We start from the raw sequence: 23,612 nt of genomic DNA on the forward strand, positions 1-23,612 counted from the left end.
ACACTGCTGACTTGGTAAGTGATTCAAAGCCTCTAGTTTAATTAACTGTAAGGAGCCTATCCTGCCCATGAAGCATCACCATATTGTCCCAGTATGCGCTGACGGAGGAGATTAGCCCCTCCTTTCCAGGGGCAGCACTCACGCTCACTGAGCCGCTGGAAAACAGCACAACATAACACAGCTCGGCTCAAACCTGTAGGCTTCACTGCAGCTCTCACAACAGCACACACAGACATGGACAAGAAGCAGAAACCAGAAACTGAGAAGAAAGATGTCATCATCATCGGCGGAGGTTTATCTGGTAAGTTATCTCTGAGTTGTTTACCTGCTGAAAAAAGAAAATATTGAGTGTGTTGCATTTTTTCTTTTCTCCAGCTATGGGTTTTATTTGGTTATAAAAGGAATACAATTTCCATGTGTTTTATTTTAATGCCTCCTTCCGTATCTAAAAGTAGTTTATTCATTCCTAGGATTTTAAATTCAATTTCAAACTGAGTTACATGCAAAGTAATGCATTTAGCTAACAGCATATGCCCCAACTTTATTACTTGACAAAGACATGAAAGAAAAAAAAACTACGACTGCTACATTCTGGTTTTGGTCTACTTTTTAAAAAGTAAATAATTGTCTAGACGATGGCTGAGTATTGACTATGACAATTAACTGTACTATAATGGGATAGAAATGATCACTACTGAGCTTGACATATGAAATGGAAATCATTCACAATATTTTGTTATGAAATAATGTTGAACAAGATAGAACAAATATCTAATTTCAAAATAGTGGTAAATTAATCGTTCATTAATTAGGCTGATGCCTTTATTCAAGGTGACGTATAGGGATTACGAGAAACAACATTGTTGTCTATTCACAACATTACCCGAGTGCAGTTGTATGGTTTTCAGTGTGCAGTACTGTATTTGAAGCGCAAAAACACCACAAGTGCTTGCACAAGACCTGAGTCAGCAGACACACACAATAGTATAGCAGTCAGATTAAGGCATAGTGGCAAAGGGTCTATAAGCTACATTTAAAAACTAGCTAGGTTTAATTCAGAATTTTTCATTTCTTAGCTTCAGGGAAAAAATGAAATGTTTCAGTGAACCTATCAAGCAAACCGAAGTCCTCATGAGGTTAAAATAAAGAGTACAAGGTGACATAAATACTGTGGTTGAACACTATCTCTTGGAATGATCATTACTGATCAAAACTGCACTATGGTTCTCATGTTCGTTTTGCATTCTGGTTATTTGCATGCAGAGCTAAATCAGCTTTTTCTCCTGTGTTACCATCTTTTTTGACGATGTCACTTGTCAAACAAAATGCCAACACTTCAAACAGCACTATCTAATATATAGTTTAATTGTAGACTTACTGGTAACTGTTCTGTATTTGCTTGACATGAGATTCTTAGCTGCAGGTTTTGTGCAGTTGGGGGAAGGGTGGTTACATTTTGTATTTCCATGACTTTCAAGGGATATTCATGAACACAAGCTATTATTTCTGCTGCGATTCAGGGGCAGTTCAGCTGGATCAATGAACTACATGGGTGTTTTTTTTTAAGTTTTTACTTACCAGTAGTCATACAAACTCAGATTGCTTTTTGTTTATTTGTTTCTGTTGTTATTGCTGCTGAAGCTGCAGGTAATTGCTAATCAGAGTAATATTTATTTAGCAAATATGTTTAAATGCATATACACACACATGCATAAATACATTGCTTTAAATTGTAAACATTCTTATTTGCTTTGTATTTTATAATATGTAGATGCATGTTGTGAGCAATGGGTAATTTATTAATACTAAGTAAGCATGAAGGAGCATCAGGAACAAGCACAAAATAAACAAAGAACAAAGGTTGCCTATGGGCCTTTGTTCCTCTATGACCACAAATTTCAAGGAAAAAAATAAAGTGAAAACAGTGGATGCTTTTTAAAATCATTGTCTGGAAACAACTTATCAGAGTTGCCATAGGAACCTGCAGCCCTTTCTTTCATCTCCTTTTTTAATATTCTAGCTGAGTCACTGGTGCGCTTTCAGTGTTTGAGTAGTGAAAGAACAATTTCCTGAAAGACCGAACCATTATACCTTTATTGAATGATATATCAGCGCTGCACACACGTTTGTAAATTGGCAGATGCCAGAGAGGAATTATGGAAAAAGGGGAGGAGGAACATTAAGGTACAAATGTGAGAAACGCACTAGAAAGCAAAAACCTGTTGATAGTTCAACATGGCTTCAACTTTGTGAAACACACAGGAAAAAAATAATTCACCCCTTTTCACAGTGAAAGGCCTAATATCTGCCCTCCACTGGTGAAAATTAACCTTGAAGAATAATTTAACCTTAAAGGTAATTTAACATATATGCTTCCCTGAGTGATTTACACTTTTACACCTCTAACAGACTATATGCAACAACCAAGCAAGCTAGTATGAATTTATATGTTTGTTTCTCTGTTTTAAAAAGGTCTTAGTGCTGCTAAGCTGCTGAGGGAGTTTGGGCTGAATGTCGTGCTTCTGGAAGCAAGAGCGCGCGTGGGCGGCAGAACGTTCACTGTGAAGGTGCGTTTATATGCATTTCTACCTCTCAGCCATTCAGCCTTCATGCACCAGTTAGACTAACATAAATGTTGGAGCATAACTGGAATGGCAAGTATCTTCAGAGGTAGTCATGATATTTATGAGGGAAGTAATGAGCTATACTTACCAAATGGGGTTGGGGTATGGACTAGGAGCCAATTCAGAAGTGAATAATGCATAAGAATATGCAACATATGAACATGTATCCTTTACCCGGTATAATGAAAATTCTAATCATTATGTCCTTGCAAAGGGTCCGCAGTTCCAGTATGTGGACTTAGGAGGTGCCTACATTGGCCCGACCCAAAGTGGCATTTTAAGACTGGCTAAAGAACTGGGGGTGAAGACGTACTTGGTCAACGAGAGAGAGCAGCTAATTCATTACACTAAGGTGAGAGTCAGACCCAAGACGTTATCCAGCCCTGTCCACCAGTTCTGTGTGATTCATGAAGATGTTTCAGAAGCATGCAACATTTTGGGGGATCTAATTATGAATGCATTATTTACAGGGGGAAAAATAATCTGTATATTTTCTAAAGAGATGCCAGTTAGGCTGTGAACGCAAGTATTGGTTTTACTCAACTCTTTTTCAAACTTTTAATGCAAAAAGATTTATAGAGAGAGACACAAAGAGCAAAACATATTGCTCTTATATTGTGTGTGTCTGCCTTATATCTTCACAGCTGTGTGGCCATTTTATGTACCCATGTATGCATATGTTTAATGTATTTTTGTTTAAAAACCATACTCAAATCTTACCAACCACACCCGGCAGATTTCATAAGTACAACCATTTCTCTCCTTTTCTCTTTAGTATTTACTAATACATAAAGTGGCTAATGTGTTTTTTATTATTATTTTCTATCAAACCCTAGTTTCAAACGGTTCTATTGCCAGCCCCCTTGTGATATAGAAACTATGAGTCATGTGCTTGTGGATGTGGTTGTGGTGATCAGGGTGGGACTGGGGACACATTGCAAAGTTACACTAGTTCTATGGGCATGGAGTCTAGTTACACAACATGTAATTCTACACAACAGAAAACGGGTGAAATACAGGAGAGATATTAAGCCCGCTGACCTCTTTTTCATGCTATGAGATTGGCAAACCCACATGTTTAATGCATGGCTCTGTTGACATACAGTGCCAACAAATTAAAATACAAGGAAACATCTTGTTACCACACTTGCTATGAATTTGATATTCGAAGAAAGACATTCCTACATATTTTGTTTGTGGTTTGTGGTTTAAACACAGCCGGTGGTGGCTGCTGATTTCCCGGCTGTCTGAGTGTTTATCTTCGTGCTGCTATCCTGTTGCCATGGATACCGGCACGTCGGGCAGGCCTCAAGCCGGTCTGTCATCTTCATTTAGCGGTGCTTCTCTGTACGCACAGAGGGACTTGAAAACGTAAAAGCTGCTTGATGTAAAGGTCAAAATAAACCTGGGCTGGTATCAAAATTCAAGCCTCCCTTTTTCATACAAAGAAAGTTCCTCCTTTTTGCTGTCAACCAGAAGCTTTGTGCACCGAATACAGAAAAAAAATTACTAATTTCATTAGAAAATCAGACACTTTAGAAGCACAAGGTCTTACACTAGTTACTAGGTTAGCAAGCCTGTTTACCATCAGTATACCTTGTGTTTAGATTGTATTTCTTGTTACTCTCCTCTGGCAAGATGTGGTCAGGTGCTTCACATGAGGTGCAGTACGGCAGCAGTGCTGACAATACACCGACGTTTTCCTGCGCTGTTACCTAAACAGCCTGTGTTCAGCTGGCTTTAAAGCTCATATCTTTGTCTGTCAGGGTCAGTCACATCCGTTCAGAGGTCCGTTTCCCCCCACATGGAATCCCATCGCTTACCTGGATTACAACAACCTCTGGAGGACTCTGGATCACATGGGGAAAGAGGTAGGTGATGGAATATTGTACTACATCAACCAAGTCATAAAAAAAACAAAAAACTGTACCTTCAGCACTTACTGTAGTCTTAACCTCCAGTTGATCTGGGATAAACCTGATGAATGAGAGATCTAGGGAGATTCTAGTCATATACTATAGATGCAAAGGAAAACAATTTTTCCTAAGAATCTAACTTTGATGTACGAGGTCTGAGAAGCTGTCATGCATATGAGCTTGATAATGTGTTTTATAGTTCTGTTTAAGAATACAGAGACAGTTATTCAAGCAAGATAACAAACTGTTCATATTCTGCCAAACTGCAACATACAGTTGAGGAACAATGGGAAAGTAAAACAGGGCACATAAAAGGATAATTATATTTTCTGAGCTATACACTATTTCACACACTTTTAGAGTTTCCATTAGCAGGACAGGATGGATTACTCAAACCTTGACAACATTTTCCAAGAGAGGCTCTAAACATCTAATGCTGACAAATAAATAAATGACATGTAGTCACATACAGAGCTTGGCCTTGTGCATCACCCAGGGCCTAAAAGTGTTGATATTGATACCAGGAGAAAATGGGAAATTGCAACTGTATGGTAGTGCTCCTAAATTATAGTATATCGTTTCTCAAAAATGCTTTTCTGACTCTGGCACTGAGACATTGAGATACAGATCTATACTAAGGCATAAATGTGGCCTGTTTGCAGATCCCAGCTGAAGCCCCCTGGACTGCCCCGCATGCCACGCAGTGGGACAATATGTCAATGAAAGAACTTATAGACAAAATTTGCTGGACAAGGTAATGGTTTTTAAATGTCTCTGTTTGTCTTTGCAGTTCGATGACAGAAATGCTATTTTGATTAAATTGTCAGGTTCCTGATCTTAGTAGATCCTTTAGGTCTGGAATTCCTGTAGGCTAGACATACATGCATGGTTTTGGTGATACACATAAAGTAGAAATGTTAATGCATATCGCAAACTAGGCCTAAGTCTATCATTTTTAAAGAATGTTCCTTTGCAAATTATTTGTACTTTGCATCACCAACATGGCTGATTTCTTACACCTTCATATTTAACCTTGTCATTGTTATTATACACATCACAGGTGTAAATTGGGAAATATAAATCAGAGCAGCTTAATAAATCAAGTAAGCTCCTTTCCTTTGTCGGAACAGTGACCTGTAAAATGTTTTTGCTTATTTTTTCCATTCAAATTTAAGGACTGCCAGAAACTTTGCCACACTCTTTGTGAACGTGAACGTGACCTCCGAACCATATGAAGTCTCTGCTCTGTGGTTCCTCTGGTATGTGAAGCAGTGTGGAGGAACGAGGAGGATATTCTCAACATCTAATGGAGGACAGGTATCAAAGCCTTTGACTACGGGTGGATTTTAAACTACGTGAAAACCGTTTCAGTGAAAAACCATACGTTTCACTTCCAGGAATGGTTAAGAGACACTGCTTCTTTGTGAAGCCTGACAAATGTATTATAAATTACTTTTTTGGAAACCTTCTGTACTTCTTTACACTGAGAATTTGTCTATAACAAATTTCCTTGGAAAGTAAATAAATATATATATATATTTTTTAATGGAGTAAATACATTTTTTGTTGTTGATTTATTTCCACATGGCTTCTCTTTTTCTTCCTTCAGGAAAGAAAATTCATTGGGGGATCAGGACAGATCAGTGAAAGAATCGCCAAAGACCTGAAGGACAGTGTGCAACTGAACCAGCCTGTGATTAAGATCTCTCAGACTGATACAGGAGTTGGTGTTGAGACATTAAGTAAAGATAATTATGAGGTGAGTTCCATTTTCAAAACCAAAAAGGTTATAACAACACTTGCTGTAATTCTGGCAATTGCAGTGTGTTGAAAAGCAGCATTTTAAATTCACTGTCCTCTAATTTTGTTAATCTTTGTTAATGTCCTTCCATTTAAACAGAAGCTAATGTCTATTCTGTGCTGTGAAGCAGGTACAGGTTGTAGTCTTTCTCACCCGAGACAGTTGGGGATTCCAGTTTAACCCCACCAGTGATCTGGGTCATGCTGCTTTTCTCCCCCTACTGTATTTCTTTCTCTAGGCTGCCTATGCTATCACTGCAATCCCTCCAGGGTTAACTATGAATATGCACTATGATCCCGAGCTGCCGCCAGTGAGAAATCAAATGATCCAAAGGGTTCCCATGGGCTCCATCATTAAATGCATGATGTACTACAAGACAACGTTCTGGAGAGAGAAGGGTAAGACCGGGACTAGGTGATACAGTACAACAGTACCAGGTGTTATCAGGGTAAACGTACATATGTATATATGGACACCATAACACGTGAGAAGATAGGTGCTATCATGATATATCGCCATTCTTTGATAGCGTGTACCTTTGAGTGTGTAATACTTGCTATTCTAAACTGGTTATAAAGTCACTCTTAATATAGAAAAGTCAAAAGCGATAGTTAGTAATCTGCCCCACGTATGAATTGTGAAAAGAAGATACTTAATCCTGAGAGAATAAATTGTTAACACTACTAAAATCAGTTACAAGTACAACTTTTTAAATGGTTTCACTTGATTTTTTGAGATGAGCAATCTGTGCTCTTGAAGGAATTGAAATTACTCATTGAAACTACGATGAAGCGCAGTGTTTAACTGAAAATAGTTTAATCTGCACATGTTGTTGGGGGGTCTGGGACAAATTTCGCAGCCCTGTACCTGAGACCTAGACTCTTTACATTCCTTCAGATAATGGCTGGATGAAATTTTGGGAACAATTACACACGAAAAACACACAAGTGAGATATGCTGAATAGCCCACTCTCAATTGTAATATTTTTAATATATTATACGGGTTGGTATGAAATGTTTACCTGGCATAAGATGTAATTTCAGACTGCTGGGATATCATGAGAGAGTACTGAGCATCTTAAGTCACATATGCAGTTGGAAAGATAGTCATCCTTGCCACTGAACAATATCTTAAGTTTGTGTCAGACACCAAAGACACCTGACTGAATTAGATATGCCATGGTTGTTGTTTTTATATATGTGTATTTGTCAAGGTTACTGTGGAACAATGATGATTGAAGATGAAGACTCTCCCATTTCAATGACTCTTGATGACACTAAACCCGATGGATCATGTCCTTGTATTATGGGGTAAATACAATAATTGACAGATTGTTATTGTGTGAAATCTGAGTTAAGTGAAAGCAAAATGCAATTTGTTTTGTACAAGGAAAGGATAATTACATGGAGAATAAGCAAAACTAAACAACAAAGCACAAAGAAATGATAAAATCCTCAAACATCTTGAAGGAGATATTCTTGTTAATTTGCTCATTCACAAGCTATATTGCAAGGTCAGATTAAATCATTCTGGTCAACCTAGTGTGGCTACAGGCCATTTGTTTCCCCAGATCTTTTTTCTGCCTTGTTCTGGTAATTTGTTTTATTTCTTGGCAGAAAAATCATTAAAAAGACCTATTCTATCACATCAGACTGTCTTGTGCATCACATTGACATGAAAAAATTGTTTTTCTTCAATGCATGGTTACCATCTGTGAACTATTGATTTTGTCCACATTTTATGAAGTGAATCTGTTTTGAACTGCTTCTAAATAATGCTTTGTTTGAAGCTTTCAACAAAGATTATATATATATATATATATATATATATATATATATATATATATATATATATATATATACACTCACCTAAAGGATTATTAGGAACACCTGTTCAATTTCTCATTAATGCAATTATCTAACCAACCAATCACATGGCAGTTGCTTCAATGCATTTAGGGGTGTGGTCCTGGTCAAGACAATCTCCTGAACTCCAAACTGAATGTCTGAATGGGAAAGAAAGGTGATTTAAGCAATTTTGAGCGTGGCATGGTTGTTGGTGCCAGACGGGCCGGTCTGAGTATTTCACAATCTGCTCAGTTACTGGGATTATCACGCACAACCATTTCTAGGGTTTACAAAGAATGGTGTGAAAAGGGAAAAACATCCAGTATGCGGCAGTCCTGTGGGCGAAAATGCCTTGTTGATGCTAGAGGTCAGAGGAGAATGGGCCGACTGATTCAAGCTGATAGAAGAGCAACTTTGACTGAAATAACCACTCGTTACAACCGAGGTATGCAGCAAAGCATTTGTGAAGCCACAACACGTACAACCTTGAGGCGGATGGGCTACAACAGCAGAAGACCCCACCGGGTACCACTCATCTCCACTACAAATAGGAAAAAGAGGCTACAATTTGCACAAGCTCACCAAAATTGGACAGTTGAAGACTGGAAAAATGTTGCCTGGTCTGATGAGTCTCGATTTCTGTTGAGACATTCAGATGGTAGAGTCAGAATTTGGCATAAACAGAATGAGAACATGGATCCATCATGCCTTGTTACCACTGTGCAGGCTGGTGGTGGTGGTGTAATGGTGTGGGGGATGTTTTCTTGGCACACTTTAGGCCCCTTAGTGCCAATTGGGCATCGTTTAAATGCCACGGCCTACCTGAGCATTGTTTCTGACCATGTCCATCCCTTTATGACCACCATGTACCCATCCTCTGATGGCTACTTCCAGCAGGATAATGCACCATGTCACAAAGGTCGAATCATTTCAAATTGGTTTCTTGAACATGACAATGAGTTCACTGTACTAAACTGGCCCCCACAGTCACCAGATCTCAAACCAATAGAGCATCTTTGGGATGTGGTGGAACGGGAGCTTCGTGCCCTGGATGTGCATCCCACAAATCTCCATCAACTGCAAGATGCTATCCTATCAATATGGGCCAACATTTCTAAAGAATGCTTTCAGCACCTTGTTGAATCAATGCCACGTAGAATTAAGGCAGTTCTGAAGGCGAAAGGGGGTCAAACACAGTATTAGTATGGTGTTCCTAATAATCCTTTAGGTGAGTGTATATATATATATATATATATATATATATATATATATATATACAGCTCTGGAAAAATTAAGAGACCACTCCAAGTTCAGAAAACAATGTTAAGTGGTCTCTTATTTTTTTCCAGATATATATATATATATATATATATATATATATATATATATATATATATATAGTAACCAAATATACAGTCCTTCCTGGTTCTGAATGTACAGAATTGTATTACTGTACTGTACAGTATTGTTTTACTGGCTGTGCTTCCAATCCCTGCAAAATAATTAAAGCAAATTAAAATGCAATCAATACATATTTATTCTGTGTAACACCTAAGTAGGTAAGAAGAAAAGCATATTTAATGTAGTACAACAGCAAATATTTATCCCTTACATGATCATATTTAAAAGGGTCTATGGCAAGAAAAAGTCTGGTGGCTAGGCAATTAATAATAGAGGCACTAAGTAGATAATGAAATCGTTAAGCAGATGCTTTCATCCAAGGTGACTTATATCATTAATTATAGTCAAGAGAAGTCACACACTTCAAAGGGAAGGTAAAAAGTGCCCACCCCCAAATATGGAAGTATATTTATAGTATATCTGGCAACACTGTTGCAGGGGTGTCGGAACCCATCTGAGCACAAGCATGTAGATACGCCAACACTGTAATAATACTTGATACCAGGTAGAATTCTGGATGTAGCATTTTGTTTTATTTTAATCAAGATTTGTACTTTCATAAAGCTATATGGTCTAGAGATATACCTAGGCAGACCGAGAGAGAGATAGAGGGATAGATAGTGTACAAAATGTCCTCAAGATGGCAGTGCGTGTCTTCTTGTTATCGTGGTGGTGAAACAACCAACGTTCATAAAGCATTGTTCTCGTGCTTAGGTTCATTTTGGCAAGAAAAGCAAGACATCTCATTCATTTGAGCAAAGATGAGAGGTATGTGAATTACTTATTACTTGAATCATCATTGTTCACTCTTAAAATAACACGTAGGAACAAGAAAATGTCCTTAATGTAGAGACAAATGTATGGTATTATAATTTAAAAAATAATAATAAAAAATTATATATATATATATATATATATATATATATATATATATATATATATATATATACATGTCTAACTAACAATTTAAAGTCATACCCACACATGAATTCCATGTACAGGCATTCAAAAGCTTTAATTAAAAGTAATAAAAGGCTGTCACACACAGACTTTGCTCTGGCTGTAAGCCAACCTTTACACACCACAGAATAAACCCAGAGGGGAAAACATCATAGTAATACGTCTTATTATTCATATCTAAATTGTGACTGAGATATGTCCATTTTCCCAAGCTAACATTTAGTGTGTGGTTGCTTTAGTTTCAGATTGTTTTTTCCATATTGTAATAGTCTATTACAGCAGATTAGATTCCCTATGCAAATTCCTAATGAGATTCTTTTGCACAAGATTCCTGGTGACACTTTAGCTTTGGGGCTGCAAATGAAACTTATAAATACATTATGAAAACAAAGCTAGAAACGCGCATTATGCATTTGCAAAGAATGTATATTCGAGAGCAATGTGCCTTCTGTTAATAACACCGTGTTGGTCATTTGTAGGGTTCAGTTCCTAGGGTACTGACACCATGTGAATACTCTTGGTATATTTACATGTTAAAGTGATTCCACGTTGTTGAGTAGCATGCAGTGGAAGATGATATGTAATTTTGCACATTATCTACCTGGGCAGTTTTTGCAGTTTTGAAATCATGTTAATGTTTACTTTCTGTATTTAGTTCTGCTGTGAGGTAGTGTATCATTACTGCATTCATTCCAGCCAGTTTTCATTGCTGTATAAGATATGGAAATGTGGCTGAATGTAGACCGAAAAATAATACAGATCAAACATGAATCCTGATGGTTCTGAATTGTGCTTTGAATTGAATACAGGCAGCAGCGTATCTGTCAGATTTATGCAAAAGTGCTGGGCACAAAAGAAGCGCTGCATGTGAGTATCCAATAAGTGATAAGAATCAACGGTGACTGTTTTGCCCTGTCTACATCTTTTTCATACTCATCTAACCTGTAACTCTACAGCAAACATGTTTGTCCTCACAGCTGATTGAATGTGTTTTGTTTTGTCAATTTGAATGGAAATCAAAGGGAATTGCATCTGTTGTGGTTCTTTGCTGCTTCTTCAAAAACAATTTTCCATCTTCAAATCATAAGATTAGAGGTTAAAGGTCAGTATTATGTTGAAAGAAACTAATATAAAGACATGTTTTATGTTTTGTAATAATAACACAGTTCAGAAAGTGCGTTTAATCCAATTGTGTGTTTTTTCTCTCCATATACAACTCCCTCAGCCTGTTCACTATGAAGAAAAAGACTGGTGTGGAGAACAGTATTCAGGAGGATGCTATACGGCTTATTTTCCCCCAGGAACCTTCTGTCAGTTCAGCAGGTAAGTCCCGTACAAAACACATCAAAAACAAACAAAAATAATTACAGCAAAGAAAACGAGACGGGAGGCAAAATGGAAAACAAAGCCAGGAACCAAAAAGTATTAGCTTTAACAAGCCTTTTCTACTAAACATTTAATATCAAAAGGCAAAAAAACTAAAACAAAATCACTCTCCAATACACAGAGGGGGTGGGAGTCAAAAAAGGGAAAAGATAAAATGTACATCTAAATATAGAGTGTTCGAAAGAATGGCTGTAAATCATGATTGTGTTCATTACCCTAATAATAATAATAATAATAATAATAATAATAAAGGGCACCTCTAACTGACTATGTAAAAGAGCAAAACAGCAATGGCAAGTGTCTGTAAATTACAGGACATAAAAAAGTACCTGGCAGTGTATTCTGGGGCTTGGGGTGGAGGTGGAAATTAGATGGGGAAGGTTTAACTTGACTTAGGTGTCACAGATACTGTTCCAGAACCATTTTGCTCTAACTAGTGCTGATATTATCACACAAAAAACATTACTAAGTATTTCCCGTACTTTAATTTTTTTTTTTTAAATAACTGTTTCAATTAGGCTTAGAGTGACAGTGTAACAAAATCTGTGAGAAAATGCAGCAGAGACAAACAAGCTAGTTAATCAGGAAGCGGATGAAAGAACAGTTCATAGGATCGTTAATTAATTAGCTGAATTATGTTTGTGTTTTCTTGGGATTCTTACTTCATTTCAATTTCTAATATACTACACTGAGAAGTGATACACAAGATCCATGGATCTATCTCTCTTTAATAGTATTAGTAGGAGCCCGAATTACACATTGTGTTTAAAACCGATATGAGAGTTGCAAAACTCTTTCTACACGTCTTATGCCAAACTTAATTCCCTGTGTAATGTGGGGTGAGGTGGGGGGGAGTGCAGTCTAGACACTTCGGCTATTATAAACTTTGATCACGTCTTTGTTGATGACACAGTAAAACCAAGTGCACTTTGAATGGGCTCTGACTGGGTGCCTGGTTCTCAAAGGCAACTCAATCCCTCGTGACCTACATATCTCTGCTCCCTGAATAGCTACTTCATGCCTGGCTGATATTAAGAGATCTGCATAATTTTCCATCCCCGGGGACATCCTTAAAAGCCTCCAACACGGTGATGCTCAGGTGACATCTCTCAGCAATCATGCTTCCCAATCTGAATGATCTGAAACCCAGAAGCTTAGGATAGAAAGCGTGCTAGCAAAGGGGAACAGCATTGTCCCGTCTGCCTGGATTTTCATTAGAACACACATACTGAGGCGTATAGAATCTGTCTATAGTTTTAGGCTGGGCATTGCAAGAGCAGGACGTCATTAGGAGAGAGAGAGACTCTTGTCAAACACAAGACAAACACTGATCCAGTCCTGGAGGGGATGGAGTTGACATCATAAACTCTGGGGCAGGTTAGGATAAAAATGTTCTGTAGAACCAAAGCAGACCGTTTTTCTCATGTTTATAATGCTCCGTGTAACATTAAATGGATCTGTGATTGTGTAACAGTGTTGTGCATCAACATAGGAGTCTATTTTTAAAGTTTAATCAAGTAAACTTAATAGCATGTTATAAATATTGAGAAGAATGTGGGTTTCTGCCTTTAGTAGCAGATTTAGAAGGAAAATTTTGAAGGAAGACAAGGTGCACTCAAAACAAGGGGCAAGAGCAGAGTTAGTCATCCATTTTAAGTACAATACATTTGTTTCACAAATTATATTTTTTTTAAATAAATTATTTTATCTTGTAATTTATGTTAGGATTTTAAAAACTAGTGGGGAAAATATTTTCACTAAACAAAGACACAGGGATGGAGAGGATTTGAAAAGGAGAGAGTGCATATGTGTGTCTGTGTGTGTGTGTGTGTACGTGTGTGTGAGAGAGAGAAGGAGAGATATAAACTACAGAAAGATTTATTGTTTAACTTTCGGTACAAGCTGTTGGTATTACAATGGCTAGAAATATCAGGAAAGAAACTGGATTAAGGTAGCACTGTGTAAATTAAGTTTGCTTTACCATTTTAATTAACTCATTTATTTTGGTTTAATACACTGTGATAATATAAATCGTATCACACATGAAAATAAAAAAGATGGATGCAGACAGTTAAACCCCAGCACCACAGGACTATATGTTTAAAAGATATAAACACTAAAACATGTCTGTCATTTAGTGCATTGATCATAATGGCTTACAAACACAGTACGGTTGGGATTGTGAAGGTCACATCTTCAGAATATTTTGTTTTCTTTCCCAATCCAACAAAAGCAGACTCCTACATGTTCTATATTAGTTCTTTGGCAATGTGTTTCAGTTATCTTGAAATGGGAAACACGTTTTTCACTCAAAACACTTTTTTTCCTCATGTGAATTGTGCTCTCATTGAATGTGCGGCTCTTATTTTTCCCCTGCTGTTTTCAGTATCTTCAATCTATTCATATAACAAGAAAAAAGATTTGCCACAAGATGGCACTGGCTCATTGCAACTGTAGCAGTAAACTCATAACCAAGGCCATTTTATTCCCAACATCATATTGACTTTACAATTTTTCATTCTTTTGAACTTCAGATAATAAATAAAAACATTCAACTTAATGTTGCGGATACACGTATTACATCTGTGCCTGAAATGTAAATCGGAGGAAAGCCTCTCGGTACAGGGAAATGTATCACTGTGAATCTACTAACAATCATTTTGCTTGGTGTGATATAAAGTTGGTAACAAATGGGAAAATATTGATAAAGTTCATGACTCATTTTATCTTTCAGAACTATTTATTTGCAATAGGTTTCTTTTAGAAGTGATCGTAAGAAATACATTGTTATTCACCAATCCTTTCAAAACATATAAATAAATACAAAAATATAAAAACCTACATATATTATGCAACATATTGCATAATGTTAGTCTTTCAAATTCAAATCTTAAAAAAAAATAGATTTGTTTTACCTTTGTTAAAAAATAACCTGCAAAGCTAATGTATGGGTAACAGGCCACTGTTCTCCTGTTCATTCATGCATGCAGTTTACTCCAGAGAGAATAGAAGAAAAATGTCCCCTTACACGCATTCAGTGTTTTCTGATTGTGACAAAAAAAGCCAGCCGTAACTCATCTGAGAAAGGCACCGTATATCCTATTTGCCAAAATGGTTCCAGAACTGTAACTCGGCAGCATCCATTGTGTCTGTCACAGATCTGTTTTATTTATTACCTTCCCTAGAGTTCTGAGAGAGCCCTTCGGCAGGCTTTTCTTTGCGGGCACGGAGACGGCAACCAAATGGAGCGGCTATATGGATGGGGCTGTCCAGGCCGGAGAGAGGGCAGCCAGAGAGGTAAAGGCAACACAGTGTCGAGGTCACTGGGGCACAGACAGCCACACATTAATTGTCCAACACCAGGCCTGTAAGAAACATGGGCCAAGGGACTGAGTTCTTCGCATTAACGGTCAGAATATTACTCAGACTAGGATACGCTTTATAAGATATTTATTAAAGCCACAAACAAATAATCAGATCAAAGTTATTATTGGAGCATTATTGACCAGCTAGTATCCAATAATAATGCTGACCAATTATTGTATGTTCGTTAAGCATCCCTGAATGTGACAAGGCCTAAAAAGCAAAATATTGGAAATGTACACTTAATTGTAAGTGTTAATGTTGCATTTTACTCATTGCACTAGTACCGGGTCTATTAAGGGCTTATAAAGCATCTATACATGTTTATAAAGAGGGAAAATCCACTTTACATCCTTAATCTGTCTCATGCTAAATCTGTACATTTAATAGACTTTCCTGTGCTAGTGATTGCTATTTTGTTATTATTCTTCATTACTGGAGGATAAACAGCATACAGGAGAATAGAAACAAAAGTGACTACTACCTTTAGCTCTTGTGTAGACTAATCAAAGTACCTGCACTTTTAAGTGACCGCTATTTTTTTAAATGATACTAAGGACTTAATAAATTGCCACATCCAGTTCCGTTTGTTCTACTTCCAGTGAAAAGGAATTGTTTTTCAGGTGCTACATGCGATGGGTAAGATTTCCCAATCAGAAATCTGGACTGAGGATGCAGACTCCCAGGTACTTTAGATTTAATTAGCAGTTTTCCATAATGATCAATTCTTGGATTCCTATCTAGTTGTAAAAGAGATGTAAAATTGATGTTTGAGAACGAATGCCCAGTGCATGATGTTACCAGTGGATTGGGGACAGTATTTCCTGAAATGATGATGACTGTATGTTACCCACACAGGAGATACCAGCTCTGCCAGTCACAGAGAGCTTGATTGAGCAGTATCTGCCCTCTGTTCCTATGTTCCTGACCATGGCCGGAGTCACTATTCTGTTCATGACAGCAGCCACAGCCCTGGGAATGGGCGCATTTAACACGAATTCACGGCTACGCCTATTCCATTGATTTTGGTTTTGTGTTCATTAATTTTATTGTAAAATCATCTAGTTTATTAGGGCTCAATCTCTGTGTTTTCATACTGAATAATTCTGCCATTTTGCCAGGGAGACTACTACTTACAGCCAAAGAAATCAATCCCACGCTTTAATGGTGTAGGATACTGCACACAGATAACCATTTGTGGAATTCTTTCTTAAATCGAAATTTGCGGCAGATTAGAACCTAATTACATCATCCCGAAAAGGTGTATCGTAAGCAATTAATCACATGCACCCTCTTGCTCACCACATGACTGGTCTACCATATGTTATTGACTTTGCAATTGAAGTTGCTGTGCTCAGTGAGTCTTCTTCATTATCTTAAAATAATTTTAACAAATGTAATGTAGGTCATTATGTCAACATGCGACTACTGGGCTCCAGCACTACCATAGTTAAGAGTATAAGAAAAATATTATTGGGAGGGGAAAAATTGAAGATTACCATAAAACTGCATTAATAAGATATTTAACTCACTATTGTAGTTAATTCAGTGCATGTTGTATGCATTGATTCCAATCACACCAAGTAATGTGTTAAACAAAGTGAAAAGAAAGCTTTGTACTGCAGTGACTCAATTACACCCAAAGAAACAATATTTATTCCTAAACTCTATTTGATATTCCATCCAAACTTGCTTTTTTCATTTCATGATCAATACTTCTAATTCCTATGGTAATTGATTTTTTTTATTTCAGTGTTGTAGCACAAATTGTGGATTACTGTATTGATATTTCAGTGGCAGCAAGAGGAAGGCACTTAGTTGCATTTTCTTCTTCAGTCTCACAGAAATAAGAAAATAGTGCAGTTAAATGTGGTTAAATATTGTTTGTGGAATGTGCGTTTCTAAATCAAGGTTGTGTATGCTGTAGAAGTAATGCAGGCATCTTCACGGTATTTAGTTTTCCTAGCAAGGAACTGAAACTTGAAAACCAAGTAGGTGTTATTATGGTACATATAAAAGTATTGTCCTGTGTAATACATTATATGACGTTTGTAGCTGTAGAACTTCTAATGCTGGTTGGAATCCGACAAAGTGTTTCTGTGTCTTAATTGGGGAAATTCATTGGCTTGTATTTCAATTACTGTATTGTTTCTTTATCAACTATTAAATTGGAAAAATGTTACACAGATTGATGGCATGCTTCAATTTTGACTTCGTGTATCATTTCTGGATCAATAAAGGATTAAAATGGCTGAAGTTCAACTACTTAGTCTTCAGCTGTCCACAAAGGGCGACTCCTTACCTGGTTAGACATGGATAGATCAATAGACAATTGTTTCTCGATAAATAACAGTAAATACATGATGAAATGCTTTCATTTGTATCATAGTACTGTATATCAAAAAAGGCAAAATACAAAAAGAAATGAAAAAATCCTACACATTTTGCTTGTATTTAAATTAGAATCCTGGAAAGGCTTTGAATTTAAAGAATAATGTACATAATGCATTAAATTGTTTTATTGTGATATTGCTCTTCAAATAATTTGTTGTTGAGATTTATTACACTTCATTATTCATAGATTATAAAGGAATTGTATCTGATTTACCAGATAATATTAGCAAACCTATGGCAAGTGCATAAGGCAATTATTGATTGTGATTAATATATGCTGTAATAAGCTTCACCTAACTTGAAGCTACATATCTTTGCAAAATTATTAATAAAAAATTGTAAGAAGCAATGACTTATTGCAGTACGGATGCCTTCAAGTTGTTATTTTGTGCCTTACAACATTCTGCAGGTCCATAATTATTAAATTGTAGGCTTCCTGTAAAAAACACAATTATTTCCATTATTTCTTGTGAGCCTTTTCTGAAACTTCTTGTGACTCATTTTATATTGGACATGATAGTCAAATTAATATTTTATAAAGAGACCACAAGTGTTTTCTTTTCAATCCAATGTTATCAAGTAACCTTTAGACCATACAGCACCAAAAAGTCCTCTGCAATAACATTTTCTAGATGCTACAGAGGATACATTTATGTGCAAAGCTTTTTCCTAATTGGCAAAACCGTAAGAATCCTACACACCTATATTTTCAGTCACTCTGAATATTGGGGGTCTTTCAGAAATGCTGGTAGAGATATTGGAATTGTACGGTAAACAAGAGAACAACAATGAGACATTTACTGGGTAGAAGTTTGCATTTTCCTTTTAATTATAAATGTAGCAAGCCCACTAAAAGTATGGTTAAAAACATCATCAGTTCTGATTCAATGAAGAGTAACAGGTTAATCCATTGAGATGAAAATAAAACCTTGAGACAGAAATGTAAATGCTGTATATATATATATATGTGTGTGTGTATGTATCACTTCCCTTTTTTATTTTGGATTTGGGAGCTGATCTCTTTACAAAGCAAAAGAAAAGAACATAAAAAAACATATTGGAGGATGAGATCTGAAAAGCGTCTTGCAGGCTTTTCTCAGGTTCAGTGGTTCATTTGATAGGGGCTTTACGAAGCAAATAAATAAAAGACATTTTGCTGTATCAGGCACTTTCAACAAATTAAACTCAATATAGCGGAACGCCCCATCACGAAGCCCTCTTAGCTCCCAGGGGACTGGAGAAAGCATTAAATAACATGAGCTGAGTGATGTTCCAGACTCAATAATTTTCAGCCTTGCTACTCTGCACCATCAATATTAAAAAGAACACCTGCAATGTCGAATCTGAACCTCTCTTGAACTCCGGCGGTTTGAGGACTGGAATTAAAAACGTGGGTTCCTATTCCTGTCTCTTTGTCAGTGTTCCCAAGATGGCAGTAAGATATGTTACCCTTTAAGTCTTTTGATGCCCCCGAAGTACTAAAAACAGGTTTGAATACATTGATAAAAAATAAACATTTAAAAGCAATTTCATAATTTCTCCCAAACATTTTGCTGAGCTACATTATTTTCTCTAAGTTTTATCCAAAATGGAGGAGACTAAATGTTACAAGGAGAAACTTAATTTCTCAGTGTGGCTGTGAAGTACGTTCTCTTCAACGCAGCTTTATTGAATGTCCTTGCCTCATCCATAGTGTATGTTCTCTGTTTTCTTCAATACATTGGATATTGTATTGTATACATTTCTGTTTCTATTATTGCAATGCCAGTTGACAGCTTGGTATTTGCCATGTTAATGCAGTACTAATATGTTTTCTACAACTATAGATACCTTGTTTAGCTTTTGAGAGCATACCTCAAGGATATATATCACAGAAAATAACACTAAAAGCGGGGACACTGTTACAAACCTATCACTATATCACAGAGTTGCAACAATGAGAAAACGCAAGGTCTGTTATCCAGTTACACAACACCAGAAAATACCTACAAGGACATGCAACCTTTTGAATAATAGTCCAGTTTCAACACTATCAATGATGGTGTGGGATGTTCTCTAGTAAAGGACAAGAAATCATAAAAAATAATCAATTGATATTTGATACAGCAGGGGACATCAACTACAACAATAATAATTAAAAAGCATGCCTACAATGCACAAGGAGATATATTTGAAATCTTTTTCCCCCCTTGAATGAAACATGGATAGTGATTTGAAGGTGCACTGGACCATGATTATTACCATGATAAAAATACCACAAAAATAGAGTTCATGCCAATATAGACCTGAGCACTGATTATTTGATTTGTTTTGCCTTCCTCAATTACATAACAATGTACTATATATATATATATATATTTTTTTTTTTATCACAGAGTACTAACGGGACATCTTTGTTTCTAAAATCCTTTTGACAGACATCCTGGCCTTATTTGCTCATCACAGAGAAGTTAGAGAGAGTCTTCAGAGACTCAGATCAGATGGTGTCTTTTTCTTAACAGTCCCCAAGGCCCCCGTGCCATCTACAGAGCTTTTACTTTTCAGCATTCCTGCACTTGGAAAGCAGCACTTTAGTAACCCAGCTGTTATTTAAGTGCCCCAATTTAAGCCCTTTGCCAGAAAATGCTTTCCAACCCATTTCAAGAGCCCGTACGGCTTATTTCCTTACGGCCTGCTTCAATGCTCCCCTACTCCGACTAATTATCGGATTTGCCCTGCTTCCCCATTGGGCTGCTTCTAACAAAGACCAGGTTTTGCTTTTCTTAAGGAATCTTGGCAGAATACATTGTGTCCCCTTTATAAGAATTCACACATTTTTAGCCCATTATGATTTCATTAATTTATTCAGTGGTTTAATTTTTGCCTCTCCAGTAATCCACTGTGTTTCACACCCACACCGATGCAGGGAAAAGCTCCATGGGTAGTTATTGTCGTGTAAAATGGTGGATACTGGATGAACAGGTTTGTGAAAACAGCTTGGGAGGGCCCTCTTTGGGGACAAAATCAAATCATGAAAGCAGAATGACAGCCAGAATGAGTCTTTATTTGTCTCAAACAAAATGTAAGAACAGAAAATATCAGAAAATGAAGCCCAAATCTGGTTTCAGTTCTGTTCTCGCTTTCCCTCTATGCATAATTTTTAATATTTTTCCCTACAGACCAACTATGGATACATACAAAATATAATGAGCAGATGATGGTATACACACAGAGAGAAAATCAACACCCACATCTGCAGATTACTTTTTAAGGGTCCATGGGGTCCCCAGTTGTCAAGTGTGCCTGCCGTCTGTTAACAGAACCATTGAATTGCCAATGGAAACAAGCTGCCAATAGTTCATGTTCCTTTGTTGTTAATGTTAATTTACAGAAACTTTAAATTGAAAATGCAAAACTATACTGATATAAATATATTATACTTGTATATAAACATCTATAAAAAAAAATTCCCATTGGACCCAGGGTTCAGGGTACTTTATTTCAGCTGGAATGTGTTATTTTAATAATGCAATGCTTCTTATGCTTTCTTCATTCAACAACAAATTGCTACAGAAATATATAGTAATGGTTTATTAAGTGGGAGATGCACTGTATTTACACGGTGAATTAAATTGGGTTGTATGCACCAACTTAATGGGTTTCTTCTTTCCTGGAAATTAAGAACATTATATCTCTGTGAATTGGTAATAAATTATAAATGAACACTGTACATAGGCTCTATTATACCAACCATGCTCATGTTACTACTACTACTACTACTACTACTACTACTACTACTACTACTACTAATAATAATAATAATAATAATAATAATAATAATGTGCACACTTGGCCTAACAATCTGCAAGTCACAGAAATCTAATGCTGCATCAGAAGGACAATAAACTGCAGTAAAAACAATTAAAAGTGTTATTTATCTTTAACACATTATAATTCAAACTTGAATGCTTAAAGCAAAATTAAAATATTTCCTTTTACACATAGAGTTCTGCAGTTTTATTTTATTGGCAACAAGAGTGATTTCCCTGTAATAACCTGAAGGTCATCCATTGTTCTGTATTTAAACACTTGGAAACTCTGAAGCAACAGTCCACTCAATAACAATGATTTCAAAATTGCTTTTCCCCTTTCATAAAAATGTATTTGTTGTCTTTATTTACCTTCTGTGCCCTGCATTTTTTTCCCTTTGTATTTGTAAGAAATCTTTCCCATTAAGCTTTTTGACAGAAGAATGGTGCATATTCATTCACGCCTTTACTGTCTGCCAAGGTTCAGGTCATTAGTGTGGTTTGCTCATGCTGTCAGAGATGCCAAAAAGATGAGAGAAAGAGTGAAAGACAGTGGGAGTCCTCGCTGCGTCGAGTCCTACTGAGAAGCATCTGTCTGCCGGTGAAAAAAAAAAAAAAAAAAAAAAAAAGATTGTTATTTTCACCCGTGAAGCTGTAAACATAAATCTCCAAATGAGCTTTTGTATAAAAGCTACTATGGAGAGAGAGGAACAATTCTGTCAGAAGTTTTGCATCAATGTTAAAATGTCCTTCATGCATTACATTTATTATTTAGTTCCTGCAGGTTTCATTTTCTTGATAATTGGGAGAGCCATCCCTTGTCAAAAACATTAATATGATTATTATCCACCCCTGTTTACCACTGTCAAAAAAGGGGGGGAATTAATATTCAGATCAGCACTTTTTATATCCGATTGTACAATTTAAGGTTTCCTATTGTGATCTACATCAATACAAAAGCATATCATATAAAGTATACTGGTCACTAGGAACTACATATTGAAAAAGTTTAAGAGATCTCCTACTAATGAAACCTCCAATCCTTCTGCTTTTGTAGGTGTCCTCAATCTGTGCCTAAACACCGTCTTGTGACAAATGAAATAACTCGTTTATTTATGTAACTTTGGTTCACCATGAAAACGCAACGGTCGTAGTATGATTTTTGACACTATGATGAATACTCACGATTTTTAATTTGACTGCAGGGAGCTCAGTTGGTGTTTGTAAGAACCTCAATGAGAAGAATATTGTAGGTAACAGGCCGAGGTAATTAATTAGGTCATATTTATGTCGTTTGCTGTGCACAAGTGTTACGACAGAGACGTTGCAACCATCTGGATTTTCCTTTGCCTTTATGTTTGTGAATGTTCTGAATTTGATCAGGAATTACAAAGATAGGCAGTCGAGAACAATTTTATTTCAAAAAAGGAAAATATTGATAATCTAGCCCACTTTGAACAAACGTATTGAAAGCCAGACATTTATACATTAACATTGAAGACTATAACTGTTGAGTCAAGACCCGACGAGCATCTGGGAATTAGAATTCCTTTTTACATAATTCTGCAATTGATACGGCTGTATGTTGATACTGTTCAAAGTCTAAAGCCTTGTACAGCTTCTGGCTGTCTGCTTGAGCTATAGATTTCATGTATTCCTTCAGTATGTTAATTACTTAACCAATTTGAACACAGTTGTTTTTGCTTATTCTCCCCCTAACCTTAGCTGCCGTTTCTATCTCCTGCTTCCTCCCTTTCCTGCCACGGGCTTTCTGTCAGAGAGCTGTATATATTTCCAAATCAGAGGTGCAGGGATTTTGAGTTATTTGGAAAGAGCTGGGATCCTCAAGGCATAAACCTACCCAGCCACAGAGCACTTCCTAATGTATACCTTATTTTAATAGTCTCTCATGTCCGTAAGAACAGCAGCTTATATCTGACAGGGAAATGTAGTTCAGTCTCCCCAGAGCATCTCCCGAAAGATCGTGAGTGCAATACTAACTTTTGTTTAGCAAAGTGATCCGTTCAGTTTGCTTTTCATAGGTTACTTTTCCGATGTTGGACAAGACCAATCCAGGGCTGGGCCTTTTAAATGACCAGGCCTGGACTGAATTATTTATGTTGAAAGATAA

At 36.7% G+C, this 23,612-nt stretch overlaps 1 protein-coding gene across 1 annotated transcript; it reads left to right on the forward strand.

The window, feature by feature from the left end:
• The first annotated feature begins 156 nt into the window (after positions 1 to 156).
• LOC136759787 (amine oxidase [flavin-containing]) lies at positions 157 to 17,939 on the forward strand. The gene is made up of 15 exons (XM_066714824.1): positions 157 to 301; positions 2,473 to 2,567; positions 2,839 to 2,976; positions 4,391 to 4,495; positions 5,203 to 5,294; positions 5,716 to 5,857; positions 6,150 to 6,299; positions 6,580 to 6,739; positions 7,556 to 7,652; positions 10,305 to 10,358; positions 11,360 to 11,417; positions 11,776 to 11,873; positions 15,122 to 15,233; positions 15,923 to 15,985; positions 16,158 to 17,939. The coding sequence occupies exons 1-15, from the start codon at positions 235 to 237 to the stop codon at positions 16,320 to 16,322; spliced, it is 1,596 nt and encodes a 531-aa protein (XP_066570921.1). The 5' UTR covers positions 157 to 234; the 3' UTR covers positions 16,323 to 17,939.
• The last annotated feature ends 5,673 nt before the right edge of the window (positions 17,940 to 23,612 follow it).

Source organism: Amia ocellicauda, chromosome 10 (genome assembly GCF_036373705.1).
Source record: "Amia ocellicauda isolate fAmiCal2 chromosome 10, fAmiCal2.hap1, whole genome shotgun sequence".
Lineage (NCBI taxonomy): Eukaryota > Metazoa > Chordata > Actinopteri > Amiiformes > Amiidae > Amia > Amia ocellicauda.

What these genes read in the sequence shown, in the direction of transcription:
- LOC136759787 (XM_066714824.1), top strand. Translation starts at nt 235, where the DNA reads ATGGACAAGAAGCAGAAACCAGAAACTGAGAAGAAAGATGTCATCATC. An exon ending in AGCTAATTCATTACACTAAG is followed by an intron (nt 2,977 to 4,390) that starts GTGAGAGTCAGA and finishes TTTGTCTGTCAG; the next exon opens with GGTCAGTCACATCCGTTCAG. An exon ending in CTGAGGATGCAGACTCCCAG is followed by an intron (nt 15,986 to 16,157) that starts GTACTTTAGATT and finishes TTACCCACACAG; the next exon opens with GAGATACCAGCTCTGCCAGT.